This window comes from Talpa occidentalis, unplaced genomic scaffold, assembly GCF_014898055.3.
Source record: "Talpa occidentalis isolate TD23 unplaced genomic scaffold, MPIMG_talOcc4v2.1 talOcc4.6, whole genome shotgun sequence".
Taxonomy (NCBI): Eukaryota; Metazoa; Chordata; class Mammalia; order Eulipotyphla; family Talpidae; genus Talpa; species Talpa occidentalis.
In genome coordinates, this window is record NW_023604972.1 from 31,586,689 (window position 1) to 31,607,690 (window position 21,002).

Consider the following 21,002-nt stretch of genomic DNA (forward strand, 5'->3'; position numbering starts at 1 on the left):
TCCTGGCAACCAGTGATCGTTAGTTTTGCCTTTTTTATAATGTCAGAATTGGAAAGAGAATATGTAGCTTTTCAGATTAACTTCTTTGACTTAATAATACTGCATTTAAGTTCCCTGACAACCTTCCCATTCTTATTAGTGTTTCCACAGATCTTGCCACTATCATAGTGCTTATTTAGTACTGCATTTCCAATTATTTTACTTATTTGTCTTTTCTACTCAGTCAACACTGCCTGGTTCATAAAAGATGGCCTACTTATTGAAGTGTTTGGATCAGAGAGATAGGATCTAAATCTGACCAAGCAGTGCCAAGTGAATGGATGTGACTGTCTCCGTATATCGTAATGCACTAACTAAAAAATCACTATTAAAAAAAGTATACACGTGGGCCTCCCCGGTGGTGCAGCGGTTGATCAAGAGCTGGGTTGCGAAGCTGCCCGCAGCCTCTGCAGCGCCGGTTCGATCCCCGGCTGCTCCCAGGCCACTGGAGGAGGGTCCCACATGGCGCGCAGACCTCTCCTGCCGCCCACTGCTCCCCTCAGCAGTGTACTTCGGTCCTTCTGCCTGCTCTGCTCCCCGCTCTGGCTCTGGTGAATTCTCTCACCCTCCCGCACTTCTGACTGTACCCAGTGCTTGTATAAATAAATAAATAAATAAATAAATAAATAAATAAATAAATAAATAAATAAATAAATAAATCTTTAAAAAAAAAAGTATACACGCATTTAAACATACTTATTACTTATGTCACCACACATCACAATGAAGTCACAATAAGGTAGGCATGGCTTAGTTCATAATATAAATCCTGTGAAAACATTTTTCATCTTCTTTGCACTTTCAATAATTTACTCATAAATTTAAAGCAGATACACATTTGAGATTGAATTGGTAAAAGATTATAATTCAATTCAGACTTCAGAAATTTGGAAATGAAAGACCATGATGGAGAAACAGTAACAAATTTGTAGATTAACAAACAGTCATAGTATCATTTTCCTTTATTAAAGCATTTCAATAAAACAAAGTAGAATCCATGAAAAACAAAACACAAAAGTCAAATTAGAGATTTTGGTTTAGTACTTTCCCTGAGTCTCTTATTTGTAAAATCAAATGTAAGTAAGGCCCAATCAAAATTGACCCACAGGTCTTCCCTCCTCATGCTGCTATGAGGAATACACTTAAGAGGCTATACTTGCAAATGGTCCCAGGGGGTTATTCAAATGTCAATCTACTTGTGTCAACTTCCACAGGGTTATCTGAACTTCTGCTGCCTGCCGCACAGGGCCTTAAAGAGCTGTCAAGATTTAATCTTAACCTTCTATGATGTCACATGTGAGACTATATACCAGATGATGAGATTTCAGCTGTTAATAAATATTAAATTTCTAAATGGGTTTGGATGCTATATACATCAAATACATCAAATAAAACAGAAACACTGTCATGTTTTAAAAACCTTACATAAACAGGGATGGATGGGGGCAAGTCATCTTAAAACTTCAAATCTTAGACGTTACAAGAAAAAACTTCAAAAAAGCCTAATACATTAGATCCCAGTAAGATAAAATAGAAAAAAGCAGTTAAGCTGTTGCTTGGAATTAGATGGGCATACTCACTCATTTCAAAAAGGTAGCTGTGTCCTTGAACTTTAAAACAAAATTGGCCCCTAAAGTGTTTCCACTTGGTAATTTAATTTCAATGATATGTATTTATTTATATATATATGCTTGCAAGTGATGAAGCACTTCATTTTAAAAAAGCATGTAATTAATCAAATTAAGAATAAAAGGCCTGTTAGAATCTAAAAACTGATTTTTTATTTCAAGTGACTAAGTTACTTCCTAGACTTACACAAAAGGGCACTAAGTAATATGTATCATACTTTCTAGATGAACATAGAAAATTCTTTTTGACAGACATGTTTTTACAACCATTCTTAGGGCATCTCAAAAAGAGATGGCAAAGGGCTGCCAAACTATGTCTCCATCTTAAGAGAATCTCAATTATTGACAGTCAACATCCCAAAAGCTAATAATCATGCACTATCTTAAAATTTTGGGGTAAAATGGTGGCCTTAACTACCAAATGTATATGACACATTCACTTAATTATTTAATAATGTAAGTATCCCATTATACAGGTGGGGGAAGTGAGGCACAAAAAGGCTGTTTTTTTTGTTTTTTGTTTTTTTGCCCAGGGTTAGATAGGAAGCCAAGGTCAGAACTATAATGAGAACTCCAGATGTCAAACACCTTTGAGGTATAATGGATTCAAGCTTTGCATGAAATGTTGTATTTAACTCACCTGTCCAGTTTGTACTACACAGTCTCATCTTTTGCACTCTTTAAAGCACGGACCTGGCAAGTACCATTAACCCATTTGCCTTCTCTGAACAAGTGAAAAAGGTTAGCCAATGCTTGTGTAAAAAAGAATATCAAATATTATTGTAATCTACGCAATTAGCAAGTTCAGTTATGAAAATATTCCATAACTGAATTTTAGAAACTCAAAAAATATTCTACAAAATTCTGAGAATTTTGTACCTGGCAATTCCCTCTATTCTTTGCATTACTGTTGATGATCTCAACCTAAAGATATATGATATCGTAACTGGCAGCCTCAAAGTACTAAACTACTAGATAAAACTGAAGATCCTCCAAGTTCCTAGATAATGCCAAAATATACATCTAGGATTTATTAAAGAAAGAATAGCACTTTGGTACTCTTCAGAAAAAAAAATTTCAAAAATTTATAAAGGTAAATTATACACACATGGCATTTTACACTGTACCAACTGAGTAATAAAAAATGAATAGGTGTAACAACTGTAACTTCTCCACCAGCTTTATCTTGAAACATCAAGAACCCCTCCAACTACCATTCCAGTTCCACAGGGTAGTTCCCAGTGAGACAAGCTGTACAATGACCATTGGTTTGAAAACATTCCAGACCATTCCCATTTTCTTGAATCATAATATTTTGCTTTTTCACTTTCTGTTTTTTTAATTTTATCTCTTGTTGTACAGATGAAACCAGTCCTTCTACTGACAGATATGCAACACTGTTTGCTCCTATAGGAGAAAAGGGGGAAAAACAAGAACTCATGAGACTTCCTTAGGGAAGGAAGATCTGGTTCAACAGACAATAATTACAAACATAAAAACTTAAGACAGGATAGAAATTTCTTCCTTAGTTTTTCTTTTAAAAGAAGGGGAAACATCAACATCAGGACCTTTTTTACTTTTTAAAGTCTTAACTAAGAATTTAGGGACAACATAATTTTAAATAGCAGTGAAAACTTCAAGTCTAGAATGGATTCAAAAGTCTCAGGAGTAATTTTCTTGATTAACAAAGATTTGAATTAAGGAAGATCTGAGTTCAAATTTAAGTTCAAGATCTTAAAATTTTCTAAGTCTATTTTTTTATCTACAAGCTAAGGAAAACACTGCCTAGCTCTAGAGTTTCTGTGATGTTATGATGATGATATAGGTATGTTCCTGGCAAAGAGTGCTCACAATATCCAATCCATCAGGATGATATTCAAAATATTTACCAGGTAAGTCATAAAAAGTCAAAAGCGACAATCACTAACTACCAAGGCACACTGGCTAAGTATCTATATGATGTATAGTTTACACCTCACCTGATTTTGAAAGTAAATGCCTTAACCAGGATAACCAAGATATCCAAGTCTCCTGACCTCATTACTACAGATAAGCCCACTTATGTTTTTTTATGTTTTAATCTGTACCCATATCCAAATTATTCTATTAGGATATGGGTAAATTATTTTAGTTTTTCTTGGGATCTGACTTTTGGGGTGACTTTAATTAATATGCTCGCAGTTCCCTCTCTCTGGAAAGCCTTTCTTCCTTTTTCTCTGATCTCACCTTGGCCTAGCTCTTGCTCACAGCACTTCCTTATAGTGTTTACACACAATAGACGCTCTTTACTATTAAGACAGTGTTGAAAATCTGTTTAACATGTACATCTACTTTTAACAAATACTGTTTTAATTTTTCATTAAAACTATAAAGACTGACAAGCTTTGAATTGTCTGTTAAAGATCAAGATAAAGTTTACAAAAATTTTAATACCTAGATATTCTGGAAGATGCTGAAATTCCGGTTTATTGGCAATAAGCTCTTCTTTTGTTGGTATGTTTATTCCCATAAAGCATGGATATCTAATTGGTGGTGAAGCTACTCGAACATGTACCTTTGAAAGGAATCATTTCACATATTATTTTTGCAAACCCATAGGTCTAATTTTATATTTCTCTAAATATATTTGGCTTTATTCAAGAAATGTGACATGCAAATTATCATGACATCAGTTTTTAATGGCTGCATTACTCATCATTCTTGGAGAACATACCCATGAAAAATGAAACATTCATTATTAAATACACATTCATTATTTTGACATTCACTGTAAGAAAAACTATGCAAAATTCTGTCACTGAAGAAATGCAACATAAAATTACAGAATATTTGAATCATACTTAAGCAGCCCTGCTCTAGACTCTAGCATATTCTGAACAAAAATTTCAACATATCAGCCACTTGTAAGGGTTTGTTTGTTTTTTTATTAATAACAAAGTAGCCTGTTGTCTTCTCACATCGCCTATGATTTTTTTTCTATCATTTTCTGCCTTTGGTCAGTAACAATTACATAGCTATAATTGGTGTCCACATTTATTTTTTACCTTTCTTATAATAGCAAAGATTTTCCCATGTTACATAACCTTCATAACTGTAGTTTTTAATGGCTGCATTATATTTCATTGTACTGGTGTACACTTTACTATTCACCCACCAATATATAGTAATTTCTAGTTTTGTTTTTATTACATAATTTTCACAGAATTCTAAAGAGTGAGATTAGCACAGTAATAAATAGCTGGAAAATGAATCATAATTAATACTAAAGATTTAAAGAGTGAAGTAATTATTTTGGGGTCTTATTTGCTTTTAATTAATTTCATAAAAATTTTAAACTTTTATATTGCTTTAATTTATAAAAGAATTTAAGTGTTTAACTGGCTGTTACATGTGTTCCAAGTTGCTATAGTTATTGCTAAACAAAGTTGATTTAACTTATGTTGAACCATCCATTCTGATTCCCTGCACTGAAATGCAACTTTTATGCCAGTATCATATTGTTTATTACTGACCCTTTGGGATACATTTTAATATTACTTACCTCTTTTGCACCAGACTCTTTGAGCAATTTTATTATGGGTGAGATGGTATTGCCTCTCACAATTGAATCATCTACAAGAACAATTCTTTTGCCTTTAAAGTTGTCGGACAATACTCCAAATTTTTTTGCAACACCAAGTTGTCTTAACCTCATGTTGGGCTGAATGAAAGTTCTTCCTACATACCGGTTTTTACACAACACCTCCACATATGGAAGGCTACACTGATAGAAAAAATAAAAGGACAATGAGCAGCAATACACAGAGAACTCTTGGTTCCTATTTTCTCCAAGTCACATAGTTGCTATTCTGGACTCCCTATCATAATCTGGACTCCCTATCAAACATATCCTCAGTAATTTTCCTTCACTATTTTTGAAAATTTTTAAAATCATTTTTATATGAGGTAATATTGGAATACCTCCATCAGGTATTACCGCCAACTCACCAATATTCTACCACCTCAGACCATTGTGCTTCTTACCCATTTTTTCTTTCCCTCTCTCTCCCCTTCTGTGTTAGTTCTGTAGTCAGCTATCAAGGTTAGTTTTTCAGCTTTCCTTCACTGAATTGTAGGGGTAAAAAGGTGAAAAGAAAAAAACAATTTCTTATGGTAAAACCTGTAATACTTCTCTTTTAAACAAACATTAGTTAGCTTGGAAGAGAACACTAAGCATATGATGATATGACACAGAACAAGCCACTGTCAGAAAAACTTACATATTGGAAAATTGTCAGCAAGAAAGAATTAAAACCAGAAAGCTAAGGAGATGCTTTGAGGAACAGGAGTTCTCAAAATTCCTCTAAAATTTGTGCATATTACTTAAAAAACAAAAACAAACTAAAAGAGTAAACTTTCCAACATAGGGGCTGTTGGATACCTTATCCCAGGATCTCTATATCTATAAAAATGAAATTAAGCATAGTACTAAGAACATTATACAATGTGAACATAAATGGCTTTATTATCATCTACATTTAGTAGGGGACAAATGTCCCATTGGCTTGTGGGGGTACCCCAAGAAGTAGATTTTAATTCTATACATATTCATGACATTATCTTTTTAAATGAAGAGATCAATCCTCTAGTCTTTGGGTCAATCTTCTGTGGGCTCAACTAAAATAGTCCCATTGAATTAAAAGTCTAAAAAATGTAATTCTGGTAGCCACCAATATTTCCTTTTCATTTAAAATAAGGGTCCCTATATAGGCAAGGATTTCTAATTCCAGGGACAGAACAATTCATTGCAGGATACGTAAGAAAATACCTTTGCTGCATAACCCAGAGCAGCAGGTGTAGCAGATTCTGGGACAGTGCTAACCATATCTGCATCCACAGGCGCCTCAATTGCCAGCTGCTGACCACAACGGTATCTTACAGTATAAACCATTTGGTCTGGAATATATAAAAAAAGATTATTTTAACATGATATAACTTAATATACAGTATAATTCAATATGGTATCATTATTCTAAAAAAGTAACTTGTCAGAATTCTATAGATTAAGTATAGAAATAAAACCAAGACATACAAAAACACTAAAGTGGGAACATAAACTCGGGAATTCACTGTTAAAAAAAAATTGATCTTGGGGCCTCCCTGGTGGCACAAGAGGTTAAATCTCAGCACTATGAAGCTATCCATGGCCTCTGTGGCACGAGTTCAATCTCCAGCCCGGGAGCTACCCACATAGCACAGCAGATCTCTCCTGTTTCACCCGCTGCTCCCCTCAGCAGTGTATTTCAGTGGATCTGCCTGTTCTGCTCCCCACCCTGTCTCTCCCCACTCTGTGAATCCTCTCACCCCCCACACCTCTGGCCTGCACCCCAGCTCTTGTATGCATAAATAAATAAATCTTTAAAAAAAATTGATCTTGATACACATTTGAAAATCATAAAAGAAAAACAAAGTCCAAGAGTCAGATGAAAAGGGAAAATAAAGATCCGTTGACTTGAGGCTCAGTCCAATTACCCTCAATATACAACTATGTGCCTTCAAAGACCAGATAAGCCAACCAAGAATGCTGTTTCAATAAGTAAGAGATTTATATCAATAGCTAAAGAAATCTAACTTACCTTCAAATATGCTATCTGGTCTTGCAAAATAAACATATTCAAAGATACAAAAAGCCATTGGGTTTCCTTCAGGTCTTGGTATAATATCAAGAGTTTGGACATTATATCTGGATATTTCCACAATTTCTCCAGGCAAGACTTCACGGTAATATCTTGGGGAACAATGTTGAAGAAAGAAAACTTTAAAAAAAAACAGTCCTTAAAGTTGATGATAATATCTATTATATGGTACACACATAAATACATACCCTCCCTTATAGAGGAAAACAGTTTTGCTTAATATAAAGCCCAGAGATGGCCTAAAAAATAAATAAGTAAAATTCCTCCAATAGTAATTTCTTTGAATCTGTTAAGCTTAAATTCCAATTTAGAATAATAATAATAAAGAAGCTCTAAGTTTTATTGACTTTGAAAGACTAAAGGCTATAGAGAACATTCTTATCCTGACTTTTTTTTTTCAAATATAACACCACTCCTTGTTAAGGAGATTCTGCCCTTCTAAAATAAGCCCCATGGTATTTTAGAAAGCAAGATGTGGGCCTCCCTGGTGGCCTAGGGGTTAAGTCTCAGTGCTATCAATGCTATCATCTAAGTTCAATCCCTGGCCAAGGAACTAACCCACATGTGGCACAGCAGACCTCTCCTGTCCTGCCTGCTGTTTCCCCTAGTATGTATTTCAGTAAAGCTTCCTGTTCTGCTCCCCATTCTGTCTCTGGTGAATCCTCTCACCCCCAGCACCTCTGGCCTACACCCCAGTTCTTCCACTAAATAAATAAATATTTTTTTTAAAAAAAGGATAGCAACATGCCAGTTTCAGAATTAGGAGGCATTACAGGAACATTAAAGTTAAAGTGGGGGCAATTGCTGTGCACAACGTACTTAACAAAATACATCTATAAATGTCTTCCTGTTGACAGAAGAAAATGTTCATGGAAAAAATCAAAAGAGGGGCCTCCCTGGTGGCATGGCAGATTGAGCACAGTGCTGTAAAGCTATCCGCAGCCTCTGCAGCCTGGGTTCAATTTCTGGCCAGCCAGGGAGATACCCACATGGCATAGCAGAACTCTCCTGCCTCACCTGCTGCTTCCCTCAGCAATGTCTTTGGTCCGTCTGCCTGTTCTGCTTCCCACTCTGTCTCTGGTGAATCCTCTCACCCACCCATGCCTCTGGCCTGTACCCCAGTTCTTGTATAAATAAAATAAATCTTTAAAACAACAACAAAAAAAAAATCAAAAGAAAAATTTTTAATCAATGCTAAAAAAGTTAATATGCTGAGTGAGATAAAACTTACCTTGCACCAATAGATAAAAAGCTACACGATTCTGAAGACACCACCCATCCTTCAGTTTCTGAGGATTTTTTCTCTGTAAATCACAAGATGAACAATTCCATTAATGGATATGAGAAATTTAGGCTTCTACTTATTCCAAAGAACAACAAAACACCAAATAGATGAATTTAAAAATCCACAGAATATCTATTTCTATGATTTTATGAACACATGAATCCTTATTTGACTTACAGCAAAGATAAAATGAATGATCCTAAGATTCCATCAAATGTTACAATTTCATTTCAAATAAGGTAGTTGATAAATAAGTCCAAACAAAATCATTAAAACCACAATGCAGAGGGCCTCCCCTGGTGGTGCAGCGGTTGAGCGCTGGGTTGCAAAGCTGCCCGCAGCCTCTGCAGCATCAGTTCAATCCACGGCCACTGGCAAGGGTCCCACATGGTGTGACAGACCTCTCCTGTCTTGCCCAAACTGCTCCCCTAAGCAGTGTGCTTCATTTTTCTGCCTGTCCTGCTCCCCGCTCTGGCTCTGGTGAATTCTCTCACCCTCCTGCGCTTCTGACTGTACCCAGTGCTTGTATAAATAAATAAATAAATCTTTAAAAAAAACAAACCAAAAGAAAAAAAAAACCATACTGCAGAAATGAAAAGGTTGGACAAAGGATATGAATAGCTAATTCAAACAGGAATAAACAGGAGTATCCATTAAATACATTAAAAGTGGCTCGTTCTGTAACAGGGTGGTCCCCAGGAAAGGGGGAGGTTCCAGGTTCCCTGCCCCACCCAAATGGAGGGTGGAGCTGACCAGGGAGAGAAGAAGCTGAAGAGAAGACTGAGGAAGGAAGGAAGCAGGATGGAGCCAGAAGGAGACCTGGAGGAGGTGCATGGAGCCTTGAGACACGTGAAGAAACTGTGCTTGTCTTTTGGTCATGGACTGGGTGACATAGATGTGGGTGAGACCCATGGGGAGGTGACAATGGTAGCTTTTATCTTGATTTTGATTTTGCTCGTTTCCTTCCAGGCTTGTCTGGTTGTTTCTGACCCTTTTCTGTGGGTCTCCACTGGAAGATGCTTTAGACTTGTGGCAGGCTTTGGGGCCTTGCTCTGGGCCAATCCCATTTGGATGGAGTTTTACCCACGAGGGGACGGGTAACTTTGGGTGCTTGATTTAGAAACTAGATTCTTTGCCTTTCCTGTATTGCTTCCTAGTTGTATTAAAGTTCCTTCCCATTAAAGTCTCATATGTTTTGTGTTGATGCGGCGGATGGCAGAACCCATTTAGAATAGGCAGGTTTGTGGGGTTTGGGCTGCCCTTCTCCCTGCCCTGTAACAATTCTTAGAAATACAAGGAAATCTACTTTAAAATTTAAGAAGTAATTGTTTTCTTTTTTTACCTAGCCCCCCTATCTAAAAGAATTAGGGTGTGCAAGCAATATGATGGTGAACCAGAAGCATTATGAATTTCTTTCTGAAGCTCATTACCTTTAGCATTTATATCAGAAACAGGAATAAGTCGACCAATGCAAAGAGGACGATTTCCATAAGGATCTCGTACTGCATAAATAACATTTCTGTGCATTATAAGCAGGGAGTATGCTGTGGGGGCTTCGTTCATCAAGTTTTTAATCCTGGAATTAATGAAATAATTAAATCAATTTCAGCTATAAACACATTACTAGAGCAGCAAGCTTAGCCTCGTTTTACAATTACCTTGCTACCCAGTCTGGGGTATCATCTTCTTCCTGAGGAGGGGTATATGCCAGTAACTGAGTAATCATTTCACTATCAGAACTAGTTGACAGACCAATACCACGACGCAGGAGCTATTCAGAAGGGAAAAAAGTTTATTAGAAAAGAAGCTCCACTTCACCCCTCACCCAATACCCAACCACGACAGAATTCTGATATGGATGTTCAGCCATGAAAATTCTGCATTCTACTAATGATATGTGTGTATAATAATAAAAAGCCATGACTGGAAGCAGTGGGAAGTCTCTGGGAAGTCTCAGAGGGAAAAATGTGCCTTGGGAGGTATATAGAAGTTTTTGAAAACTGAAGTAATATAGATATGCAATGGAGAAGAGAGTGAGGAAGAAGGCACGAAAATTTGTGGTTCTTATTCTACTTTGATATTCCTGACATATAGAACACATTCCCTAAGAGTGGCAACCTATGCTACACTAACTATAATGGGGACTTTTAAGTCAGGTTTGTTGGTGGGAGTGATGGTAGCTACCATCTTTATTGATTATCACTGCACTGACCCAGTGGGAGAAAGGAATTGCACTGAACAATTAAATGTAGATATACCAAAAACCTAGTTGAATGCACTCTGATGATTACAAAGTTCTGGGGCAAGACTTATCAGGACAAGAGCATGACTACAGAAATGTACAGGCTGACCTTAAACTGATAATACAGGATAATTTCACTAGGCAGTTAAAAGTATAGGGATGAAGTTTAGCATCTGGCTTAGGCTTTATGCCTAGAAATAATGAGTTACGGATTATTTGGAATTGAATTCTTTTTTTTTTTTTTTGTGGGACCCTTGCGGGAGGCCGGGGAACAAACCGGTGCTGCAGAGGCTGTGGGCAGCCTCACAGCCCAGCGCTCAACCGCTGCGCCACCAGGGGAGGCCCTGGAATTGAATTCTTAGTGGTTATCTCCAAGTGGTATCTTAGTAATTTTGATTTCCTATTTATACTTTTGGGATTATATGACTTAATCAAACATAGAAGGACAATGAGTGATTCCAGATATTTCCCACCCACCAGTTCCCCATTATTAAATTTTTCTAACTACTTATCCTATGGCAAAATGCCTGATTATAGAATGCCAGGGACATAACGGTGTGTGTATATGTGCGTATAACCATTTTATCATGAAATACCACCTGGTTTTTTATTTCTAAAGTTAGCCAATCAAGATTACTAGAATTTAATGAACTGAAAAAAGTTGGTTTCAATTAATGAACAGCAAGAATGGAAAAATAAGAAGCTATCAGGAATATAAAGACACCAAGTAACTTTTCTTTATCTTAAAGAAAGATGAAATAATGGTTGAAGGCATAGATATAAATTAACACGGAATGCTCCGAATAACATGATATGAACAAAAAGGAACATAGTAAATATAGTAAACTCTTTGCCCCTTTCCCAGGGTCAATTTCCTGTAATTATTTCTAAATCACTTTTTAAATTTATTTGTCATCTTCAAGTTTATATTCTATTTTCTTATGCTCTGAACACAGACAAAGGTAAAAGGACAGCAAGAATCTACAGACTTTGGGCCTCCCTGGTGGCGCAAGGGGTTAAGCACCGCACTATGAAGCAATCCGCAGCCTCTGCAGCACGAGTTCAATCCCCGGCCAGCCAGGGAACTACCCACATGGCGCAGCAGACCTCTCCTGTCTCGCCCGCCACTCCCCTCAGCAGTGTATTTCAGTCAGTCTGCCTGTTCTGTTCCCCACTCTGTCTCTGGTGAAGCCTCTCACCCCCACCCCACACCTCTGGCTTGTACCCCAGTTCTTGTATGCATAAATAAATAAACCTTAAAAAAAAAAAATCCACAGACTTTCATTTCTCTGTGCTAATAGCAACTGGAAATCATTTTTTCCAAATCTCTAAAGGAATGCATTACAATCACTTCAGGAGCATATAAAATACAAACTCAAGACACTCCCCTCTGCCCCCACCAAATCTGACATGGTATCTTTCAATCTGCAACTGTAAGTAATTCAGGTAACTGGATAAAGTTGTTCTTTGAATTTAGATAGAAGGTGGCAACAATTAAAAAAATATTCTTTACCAAGATCCTAAACTGGTATTAAGGGTAACTTCTTTTCATTAATTTATCTTAATCACAAATAAAGTATTAAAAACACTTACCTTTTTCCTTAGTCGAGCAGCATTTACCAACTCGCCATTATGTGCCACAGCTATTTTCCCATGAAGTGTTTCAACAACAAAGGGCTGACAATTCTCTAATTCACAGTTTCCTGTAGTAGCGTACCTTGTGTGTCCAATTCCAAGATTTGAAACATACAATTTCTTCAAATTGTCTTCAGTAAAGACGTGATTTACAAGACCCATCCCCTTACAAAGTCAAAAATAAAAGCTCATCTCAGGAAAAAATAAGACTTGTAATGCCAACAAAACACTCCTAAATTAAAAGTCCCTGTTCAGACAATCCCAAATTAGACCACATAGTTTACATAGTATCTCTGTGCTTCAGAATTTCTAATCTCCATAAGTAGAAAGGGGGGAAAGTGAGGGGAGAGTCTAACCTAACTGTAAGAATTGTGAATCACTGAGATTAAGGAAGATTCATAAAATAAAATTAACCATTATAAAGTGAATAATTCAGCAACATTTAATACATTAACAATATTGAAGCACTTGTTTTAGAAGATATTTTTCATTGAAACATTGAAGAACAGATGTACTAAGTAATAAAATTTACCAAATATAAACTAAATTACTTGTATTAAATTTAAAAAGTATGTCAAACTATTTAAATAAAGAAATGATTTAAGTCAGCTAGCAAACTATCATCCGGAATAAAATTAATCCTAATAGGACAAATGCTAGAATATAAAGTTAGAAACAGCTGGTTCGAAGAACATAAGTTCTAAATGCAAATTATGTGTTCAAGTCTCTTCCCCCCACAAGCTGAATACTACCCACACATACAATTATCTGACTATTGGTATATTTATAAGTCAGCATTTTTCTATGCTCAAAATACCTTGTGAGTTTTGAATGTTGGCACTGAATTTCCATCACTGGTTACAATGCCAGCACTTTCCTGACCCCTGTGAATATAAAAAAGGTATCAACTGTAAAATCTAACATTAAGTTTTGTAATGAACTTTATGAAACACACTTCTCTCAAAAGCAGCCATAAACTCAGGCTGACAACACATTAAATCAACTAGCACAAGCGGCGCGCCTACTCACAATGATGATTAACAAAAGCAGATTATATTGTGAGTTCTAAGAAAAGGCCAGGCATTGGCTTTCACTCATAATCCTGTAAAACAGGTACTATGATTACTATTTCCATTTTACAGAAAAGGACACTAAAGAAATGGAAGTTAAAAATCTTGCCCTTTACAGCTATAATCACTGTAAAAAATCTGCTGATGTACATGAAACTGTAACAGGGTGGTCCCCAGGAAAGGGGGAGGTTCCAGGTTCCCTGCCCCACCCAAATGGAGGGTGGAGCTGAGCAGGAAGAGAAGCTGCAGAGGAGACTGAGGAAGGAAGGAAGGAAGCAGGATGGAGCCAGAAGGAGACCTGGAGGAGGCGCATGGAGCCTAAAGACACGTGAAGAAACTGCGCTTGTCTTTTGGTCATGGACTGGGTGACATAGATGTGGGTGAGACCCGTGGGGAGGTGACAGTGGCAGCTTTTATCTTGATTTTGATTTTGCTCTTTTCCTTCCAGGCTTGTCTGATTGTTTCTGACCCTTTTCTGTGGGTCTCCACTGGAAGATGCTTTGGACTTGTGGCAGGCTTTGGGGCCTTGCTCTGGGCCAATCCCATTTGGATGGAGTTTTACCCACGCGGGGACAGGTAACTTTGGGTGCTTGATTTAGAAATGAGATTCTTTGCCTTTCCTGTATTGCTTCCTAGTTATATTAAAGTTCCTTCCCATTAAAGTCTCATGTTTTGTGTCGATGCGGTGGATGGCAGAACTCATTTAAAATAGGCAGGTTTTGGGGGGGTCTGGGGTGCACCTCTCCCTGTCCTGTAACAAAAATACCAATAAATAGTATCTCTGGGGCATGAGATTATAGGTGAGGCTTTGTCTCCTGTATCTTAATGATAAAAAATAAACGTGTACTCTTTCTATAATAAAAAAATAAATAAAATCATTATAATAAAATAAATGGTTCCAATTGCTGACAATTTTTAATAGTTCTCAAAAAACACTATAAACACTAAATATTTAATAATAAATTCATGTTCTAAAGAATATTTACAGGGTAGAAATCTATGTTACAATAATTAACACATTCATTCGGTAAAAGGGATCTTTTTCAAACTTACATAACTGTTTACACATTTTAATTGCAAGAAAAATTACATTAAATCTATCTGCAAAGTAAAAATATAAAAAATAAAATGGAAATTTTACTAAATTAGCAATGCTTTAAAATCTCTGAAAGTAAACAGGCCTAACACTATCCACCCTGTAATACTAAGTAATTCATGACTTTTGATTTATTTAGTGAAATGATGTGCTCTTTAAGTTAACATATGCTTGAGGACAAGTGATTCATATCAGATGAAAAAAATATTAAATTAACCCTAACCCTTAGGGCAGAAAGAACCTCTGCCAACGAGTTCCAAAACAATTTTTTAAAAGCAACGATGACCTGGCAAACCAGAATATATTATGTAAGAAAAGATACACACACACACACACACAAATAATTTTCTTTCCTTTTTGTCGCAATGGTACTTTTTCTTTAAAGCTGAAATCAGAATAAAGTTAAAGAATCATTTAGGTCCAAGCTTCTGTAATCACAAAATCTGCTCATTTGGCAGTTTCTCAAGTTACTCCCCTCAGGCAGCTTGAACCAGTTAAACTAGATCCTTTCAGCTCCTCTGAGCTTATTGACAACCAGCCTCTGGTTTCCTAGGAAAAAGAACCTTGGCTAGAAATAGTGAATCATTTCCAGGTCACTTTCAACATGGAGCATGCAGCAGGAAAGCAATGGACTGAAGTAGAGGTTAAAGCTTTGCTAAGTGTATGGGCAGAAAAAAATATACAAAAACAACTTTATGGAACACTGAGAAATAAAGGAATATTTATTTACATTGCTAAGAGGCTGCAAGCACTAGGAGTATATAGAGATTGGAAACAGTGCCGGGCAAAGTACAAAAATCTCAAATATGAATACCGAACAGTTAAATATGCCCACAATTCTGGAGACAGCTCTAAAACTATGAAGTTTTTCCATGATTTGGATGTGATCCTGCAGTATCAACCTGCTACACAAATAACAGAGGAAGATGCAAATGGCAGGTGCCTGGCAACGCTGAATCAAAGTACAGCCCCAGAGGCCACTGAAGGTAATAAGGAAAAGTACCATTCTTTTGTTTTTTCCTAACAAACTATAAGAGGTGGGTCTTCTGAGTCCATACAATAAATATAGCCTGAAATAACAAGGTCGAGAAAAATTACTGACCTGCTATGGTATTTTGCAGGAGGTAAAAAATTAATTTTGAGAGAGGTTAATTTAAATACCATCAGTTTTTAAATCTGTAAAATACAGGAGGAAAAAACATGACACTAACTGCTAGTGACATATGCTCCTTGAGCATATCTGATTTGTTTTTGCAAAATGGGTTGGGTTTAGAAAATAATTTTAGGTTTTAATTTATGAGTAATTGTGTGTATACACATACACACAAACACACACACATCTCAATTGTTGTTTTCCCACAGCTCTAAGGAAGACATAACTTTCTGCTGTATATCAATGTTCCCATTCTCCTAAATTTAAAATATCAAGAACTGAAACACATCCTTATTACTTGTTTGGAAGAACAGTTCCATTTAAATAAAGATGTAAAACAAAAAACAGATATAATAGATTAAATAATGTGGGTGTTTAAAACCCAGCACTATTTACATAAAATCTGCCTGCAGTTTGCAGAAGTCAATGCATCACTAGGTAAAGTGAGTAAATCAATGAAAAATATTCAAGTTAAGTCTTACAGATGCTATTTTTAAGAGCAGAGTACTCAATTCAAAACTCTTGTATCAGTGCAAAAAAAAAAAAAATGAGGTACAGGCTTTCAGTGAAGTGTATACTCAGAAATGAGGGACCCATGACTAGATGTAACACCCAAGAGAAAATGGTGTTATAATAAAAGTACCAAATTAGAAAGGAGTTAATGACAGATTATAGATGAGTTCATCTAGATTCTCTCAACTTTTCATTTAAACCTCAGTAAGATATTTAGTAAAGAAATCTACCCCCTTACACATTCCCTTCACATTTCTGATACTATAGCAAATTCTGAGAAAGGTTTACAGTCATTACCATACTGAATTGTATTATCTTGTTCAGTTAATCACCCGGTCATCTTTATCACTTACATGCTTTAAATGTTTGACATATCCTTGACCCTAGTTAGTAAGTCCTTTAAAAAAAATCTGCAAGTTTCATTTTGTCTCTGCTCCATTCCCATTACCACTATCAAGAACTTCATGTAATACTAAGATAACCTCTTAACTCCTATCTCCCTTTGCTTCCAGTCCCTGCCCATACATCTTCTACAATGTTACTAGTTGTTCATTAAATCTTTTAAATTATAAAACTACAAGCATATTTTATTTGCATTAAAATAATCTTTAAAGATTTATTTATTTATTTATACATACAAGCACTGGGTACAGTCAGAAGCGAGGGAGGGTGAGAGAATTCACCAGAGTCAGAGGCTTTAAATTATACCCAGAATTAATCAAAATTTAGGATTAATGCCACTTTTAAATGGTTCTATAATAGTGCATATAATAGTTTACTACAAATGTTGCAGAAATCAATAACTTTCACCCATATTTAACATTATTTCTTTAGAAATATCAGAAGTTCAATTATTAGTCAAGAGGGGGGTGTAGGGTAAGTGAAAAAGCATCAGGCTTTTCTGCCCTCCTGCCATTAGGATTGATGTTGGATCCCTGCGGTCCTGAATACATGCCTGATGGCGGGCACCGGAATAGGGTGTGGGCATGTGTAAGTGGGTACACCTGTGCTGAGAGACTGGGCTTATAAGGGCAGGGTCACGGGGACGCCAGAAGGAGAACCACAGGAGAAGCAGGAGAGCAGAGAAGCAGAGAGAATGCGAGAGAAGGCCGGAGAGCCCAGAAAAGAGCGAGGACTTAATGGCCCCCCTGCCTGCCGTGTACCTGGTAAAATCCCAATAAAAGCCTGCAAAAGCCACTGAGGGGCTCCAGGACTCTCTCCTCCCCATCTGCTCGGGTTATAGAGAACCTGCACTGTGCCCATTCCTGCCCTTACAGGGGGTATGATCACTATTGCTAAAGTATTGCTAAACATACTGCTTTCCAAAAGAACTTCATAACAACAATGTCCCTTTTATAGAATTGTGTCATGAGAGAATATGGAGTAGAATAGGAGGGGGAAGAGAATAAGTAATTTACTGAATTATGGAGTATGCAATCAATAATTATTTACTTTACATTTGCTAATTATTAGTGATGTGGAACATCTGTGTATTTATGGACTTTTACAAATTAACTGTTCATGTCAATCAGGGTCTAGAAATTTCCATGACCTGTTCTGCCTTCCAATTTTTGCCTATTTTTATTTGATGCTCAGAACTCAAGTTTTAAATGTAATGGAACAGTTTCTGTTCTAAGGCTTAGAAAACCCTCCTTTCTGCAAGGCTGATCCACTTACAATATCTTCTGGTTTTCCTATGGCGGAACTAGCAGAATTTTTGCTGGTGTATGGGAGACTGAGGGAAGAAAATGAATGTGCCTTTTCTACTGCTGGGATCAACCAGCCCAGGGATCCCGTGTTAGGCAACAGGTAGCCTCAGTAACCTGAGCAAAGAACCCAAATACACACGGTGTATAAGACTTCATGTTCTGGTAACTATAAACATCTTCAACCTTCAGAATACTTTGGACTAATGAAGCCATTTCGCATTCCTTTAATCACCAAGTTTCCAGTCTGTTTCCCACCTCTTTATATAAAATGCCCAAGAGCAATTATTTAAGAGCTTCCATTTACAGGTTATCTTCAGCTTCAGGCCCTTTTCTATGGACATGAAATTATGTGCTAAACCAGACAGTGGAATATCAAGCCCATCTTTCTTTACTGCCTTTACAAATCCCATTCAGGCATTAAACTCCTGAACATGTCAGCATCTTTGGCACCTTTCTCTAAAGAGAATTCTTATGTAGCCCAAATTTTCACTTTCCACATTTCCATTCTTTTTTTTTTTTTAATTTGACCATGAAATTTATTCTCCAAAGGGAAATGGGTTCTATATTCCATGCAATGACTCTGTAACCTCTGAAGGTCATGTTACAATTAATGCTGATTCAGGTTCCAATACTTATTCTCCATGTTGAGTTTGGGGGTCACCTTAATTTTTAATTATTTGTGTCTCCTTATTTCTTAGCTGGAATTCTCTAACTACTCTTTTTTTATGAATTATTTTATTTTACATAATTCTTACATCATTTTTCATTTTTGCATAATGTATCTCACTCATAGCAGGAATTTAGAAAACCTAAGTAAGGGACCAGGAAAAAGACTTAAAAAAAAACAACACATTTCCATTCTTAACTGCACGTTAGCCTCAAATGGTTATGGAACCTACTAAAAAATTTTTGGTGATTTTTACTTTGAGAGTTTTAAATTCATGTAATTATGTCATTTGAAGATAGTAGTTCTTATTTTTTTTGTTCTCCTTTAAGATTGGGTTCTTTAATATAATCTTCAAGGTGACAAACAGCATTCCTTTTCCTATTTAATGGAAATGCCTCTAATTATAACGATGAATTATGATTTTAAAGGAATGTTTATGCCACTAAAATCATACCTAGCATTTGATGTAAAATATAATACTATTTCTGTTACTCAATAAAATTGGAAAAATAAATATTGAATTCAGAAAATTACAAAGAGCAATCAAAATGTACTTAATTTCTTTTCTATCAGTTTGCAATCTCGTAACTAGGATTCAGCTTCATGTGCCACTGAATTTAAAATTCTTATGTTACGTTCCTTTGAACGATGTATTTTACTTTTTCCTCAATATCACCCTCATTTACTACTTTTAAAAGTAGTACTATGCCTCATTTTGTGAAAACCCTGTGTAAAATAACCCAAAAAAAATGAAGTACTTCATTTTTCAAGGCTGACATGGTTCTTTTAAATGAAATATTCCTTGGCCCATTTAAGTATAACTTAATTTCTGAAAAGGTAAGTATACATCAATCAAGTAATTACATAAGCTACATAAAAATGCTTATAATTTTACCTATAATGCCAAAAAACAAGATTTTCTGATCAATTCATTGCAGGTCTTCTCTTTTATATTGCTGGTATCATTAATCAAGTGTCTACTATGTTAAAGTACCTAAAATACAAATAAATACAGGCAGTTCATTAAAAAAAATGTAGTTTAATTTGGGAACTAGCCACAATTACCTCTAGAAACTCAAAGTTAGCAAATATTTCTAGTAGAAATTCAAAATAAACCATGTCAATGGAATGTAAGAAATTAAATTTCTCTGTATTTAAGCTATATTATACTACTTTGTCACAAAATGTATGTATTACAAATCTATCCTTCATGAATAGTCAAATTCACCTCAAGGTACTAACATCATAAATTATGCTATCTAATATTTGTTTTCCTTAGAAATATATCTTTAAAAAAATAGAATTTATTTCTAAAGGAAATTCTGTTCTCCTTACAGGCAAAATGTCAGTTACATTAGAAGACAAGGAAGACATCTCAAGAAATCCCTTACTCTTGGTGCCTCATTTGAGACCTTTGGAACTAGGTATAGTTTGATGGGCCAAAAAATAATGAAACTGATCCAATTTGAAACTGGAAAATAAGATTGGTTTCTGATCTGAGAATGGTTTTTCATGGCAGAAACATTTAGGATTAATTTACGTCTCACCAAACTATACTAAAAAAAAATCATTTCTGAAACAAATGATTTCTTTAACAAGCTGTAAATTAGAATGTTTGCCTTCTACTTTTTAATCTTTGTTCTTTAATAAGAAATCTGATGTTCAAAATAACATAATAGGTGATTAGTATTTAATGAACACATCACTTAGCATTCTGAGGGTCTAAGACAAAACAGAATTTCACATTTTACAGTAATATAAAATCCATAATGAGGTTAAGGACCATTTTATTCACCAATTAAAGTCAGAAATCCTACTTTTGCTTCTAAATTCTTAGTTTAATATATCACAAAATAGAAACAGCTCCCTACACCTCAGGAAAATGCTACAAAGTGTTTTTAATGACTTAAATTACAGGTCTACCATTTAATAAACACATGAAAACTGAGGGAAAAATATAACATCATTACCATAATTACCATAAAATGAGTCATAAAACTGTGCTAGAGACCTAAATGAAAGTACCATGCTATATTAAAGGATTTATAGCTAAGTGGAAAAATTCTGCCTAGGAACGGGCTTTATAAAATCTCAGACATATTTTTTTACTTTAAAAACATATACTTAAAATGGCATTAGGTCTTTGGGACATGTTTTATTTTCACAAGGAGTTAGAAGCAAAGGTTGTTCGAACTATGCCCCTTCTAAGCCCTTTCCTCATGAGTAGACTCCTCTCTCAACTCTGACTGCAGAGTAGAATCTCAATCTGGGGTAGGGAGGAGGGAGGCAC

At 35.8% G+C, this 21,002-nt stretch overlaps 1 protein-coding gene across 1 annotated transcript in view; it reads right to left on the bottom strand.

The window, feature by feature from the left end:
* Positions 1-727: 727 nt before the first annotated feature.
* Positions 728-21,002, bottom strand: part of PPAT (phosphoribosyl pyrophosphate amidotransferase) — a 34,632-nt gene continuing 14,357 nt past the window's right edge. The window contains exons 2-11 of the mRNA XM_037530572.2: positions 13,322-13,388; positions 12,463-12,669; positions 10,286-10,398; positions 10,058-10,203; positions 8,574-8,646; positions 7,283-7,434; positions 6,475-6,602; positions 5,209-5,430; positions 4,101-4,221; positions 728-3,074 (exon numbers count right to left, since the gene is read on the bottom strand). Coding sequence (XP_037386469.1) covers positions 2,878-3,074; positions 4,101-4,221; positions 5,209-5,430; positions 6,475-6,602; positions 7,283-7,434; positions 8,574-8,646; positions 10,058-10,203; positions 10,286-10,398; positions 12,463-12,669; positions 13,322-13,388 — 1,426 coding nt within the window. The 3' untranslated portion in view covers positions 728-2,877. The remainder of the gene's footprint in view (positions 3,075-4,100; positions 4,222-5,208; positions 5,431-6,474; positions 6,603-7,282; positions 7,435-8,573; positions 8,647-10,057; positions 10,204-10,285; positions 10,399-12,462; positions 12,670-13,321; positions 13,389-21,002) is intronic.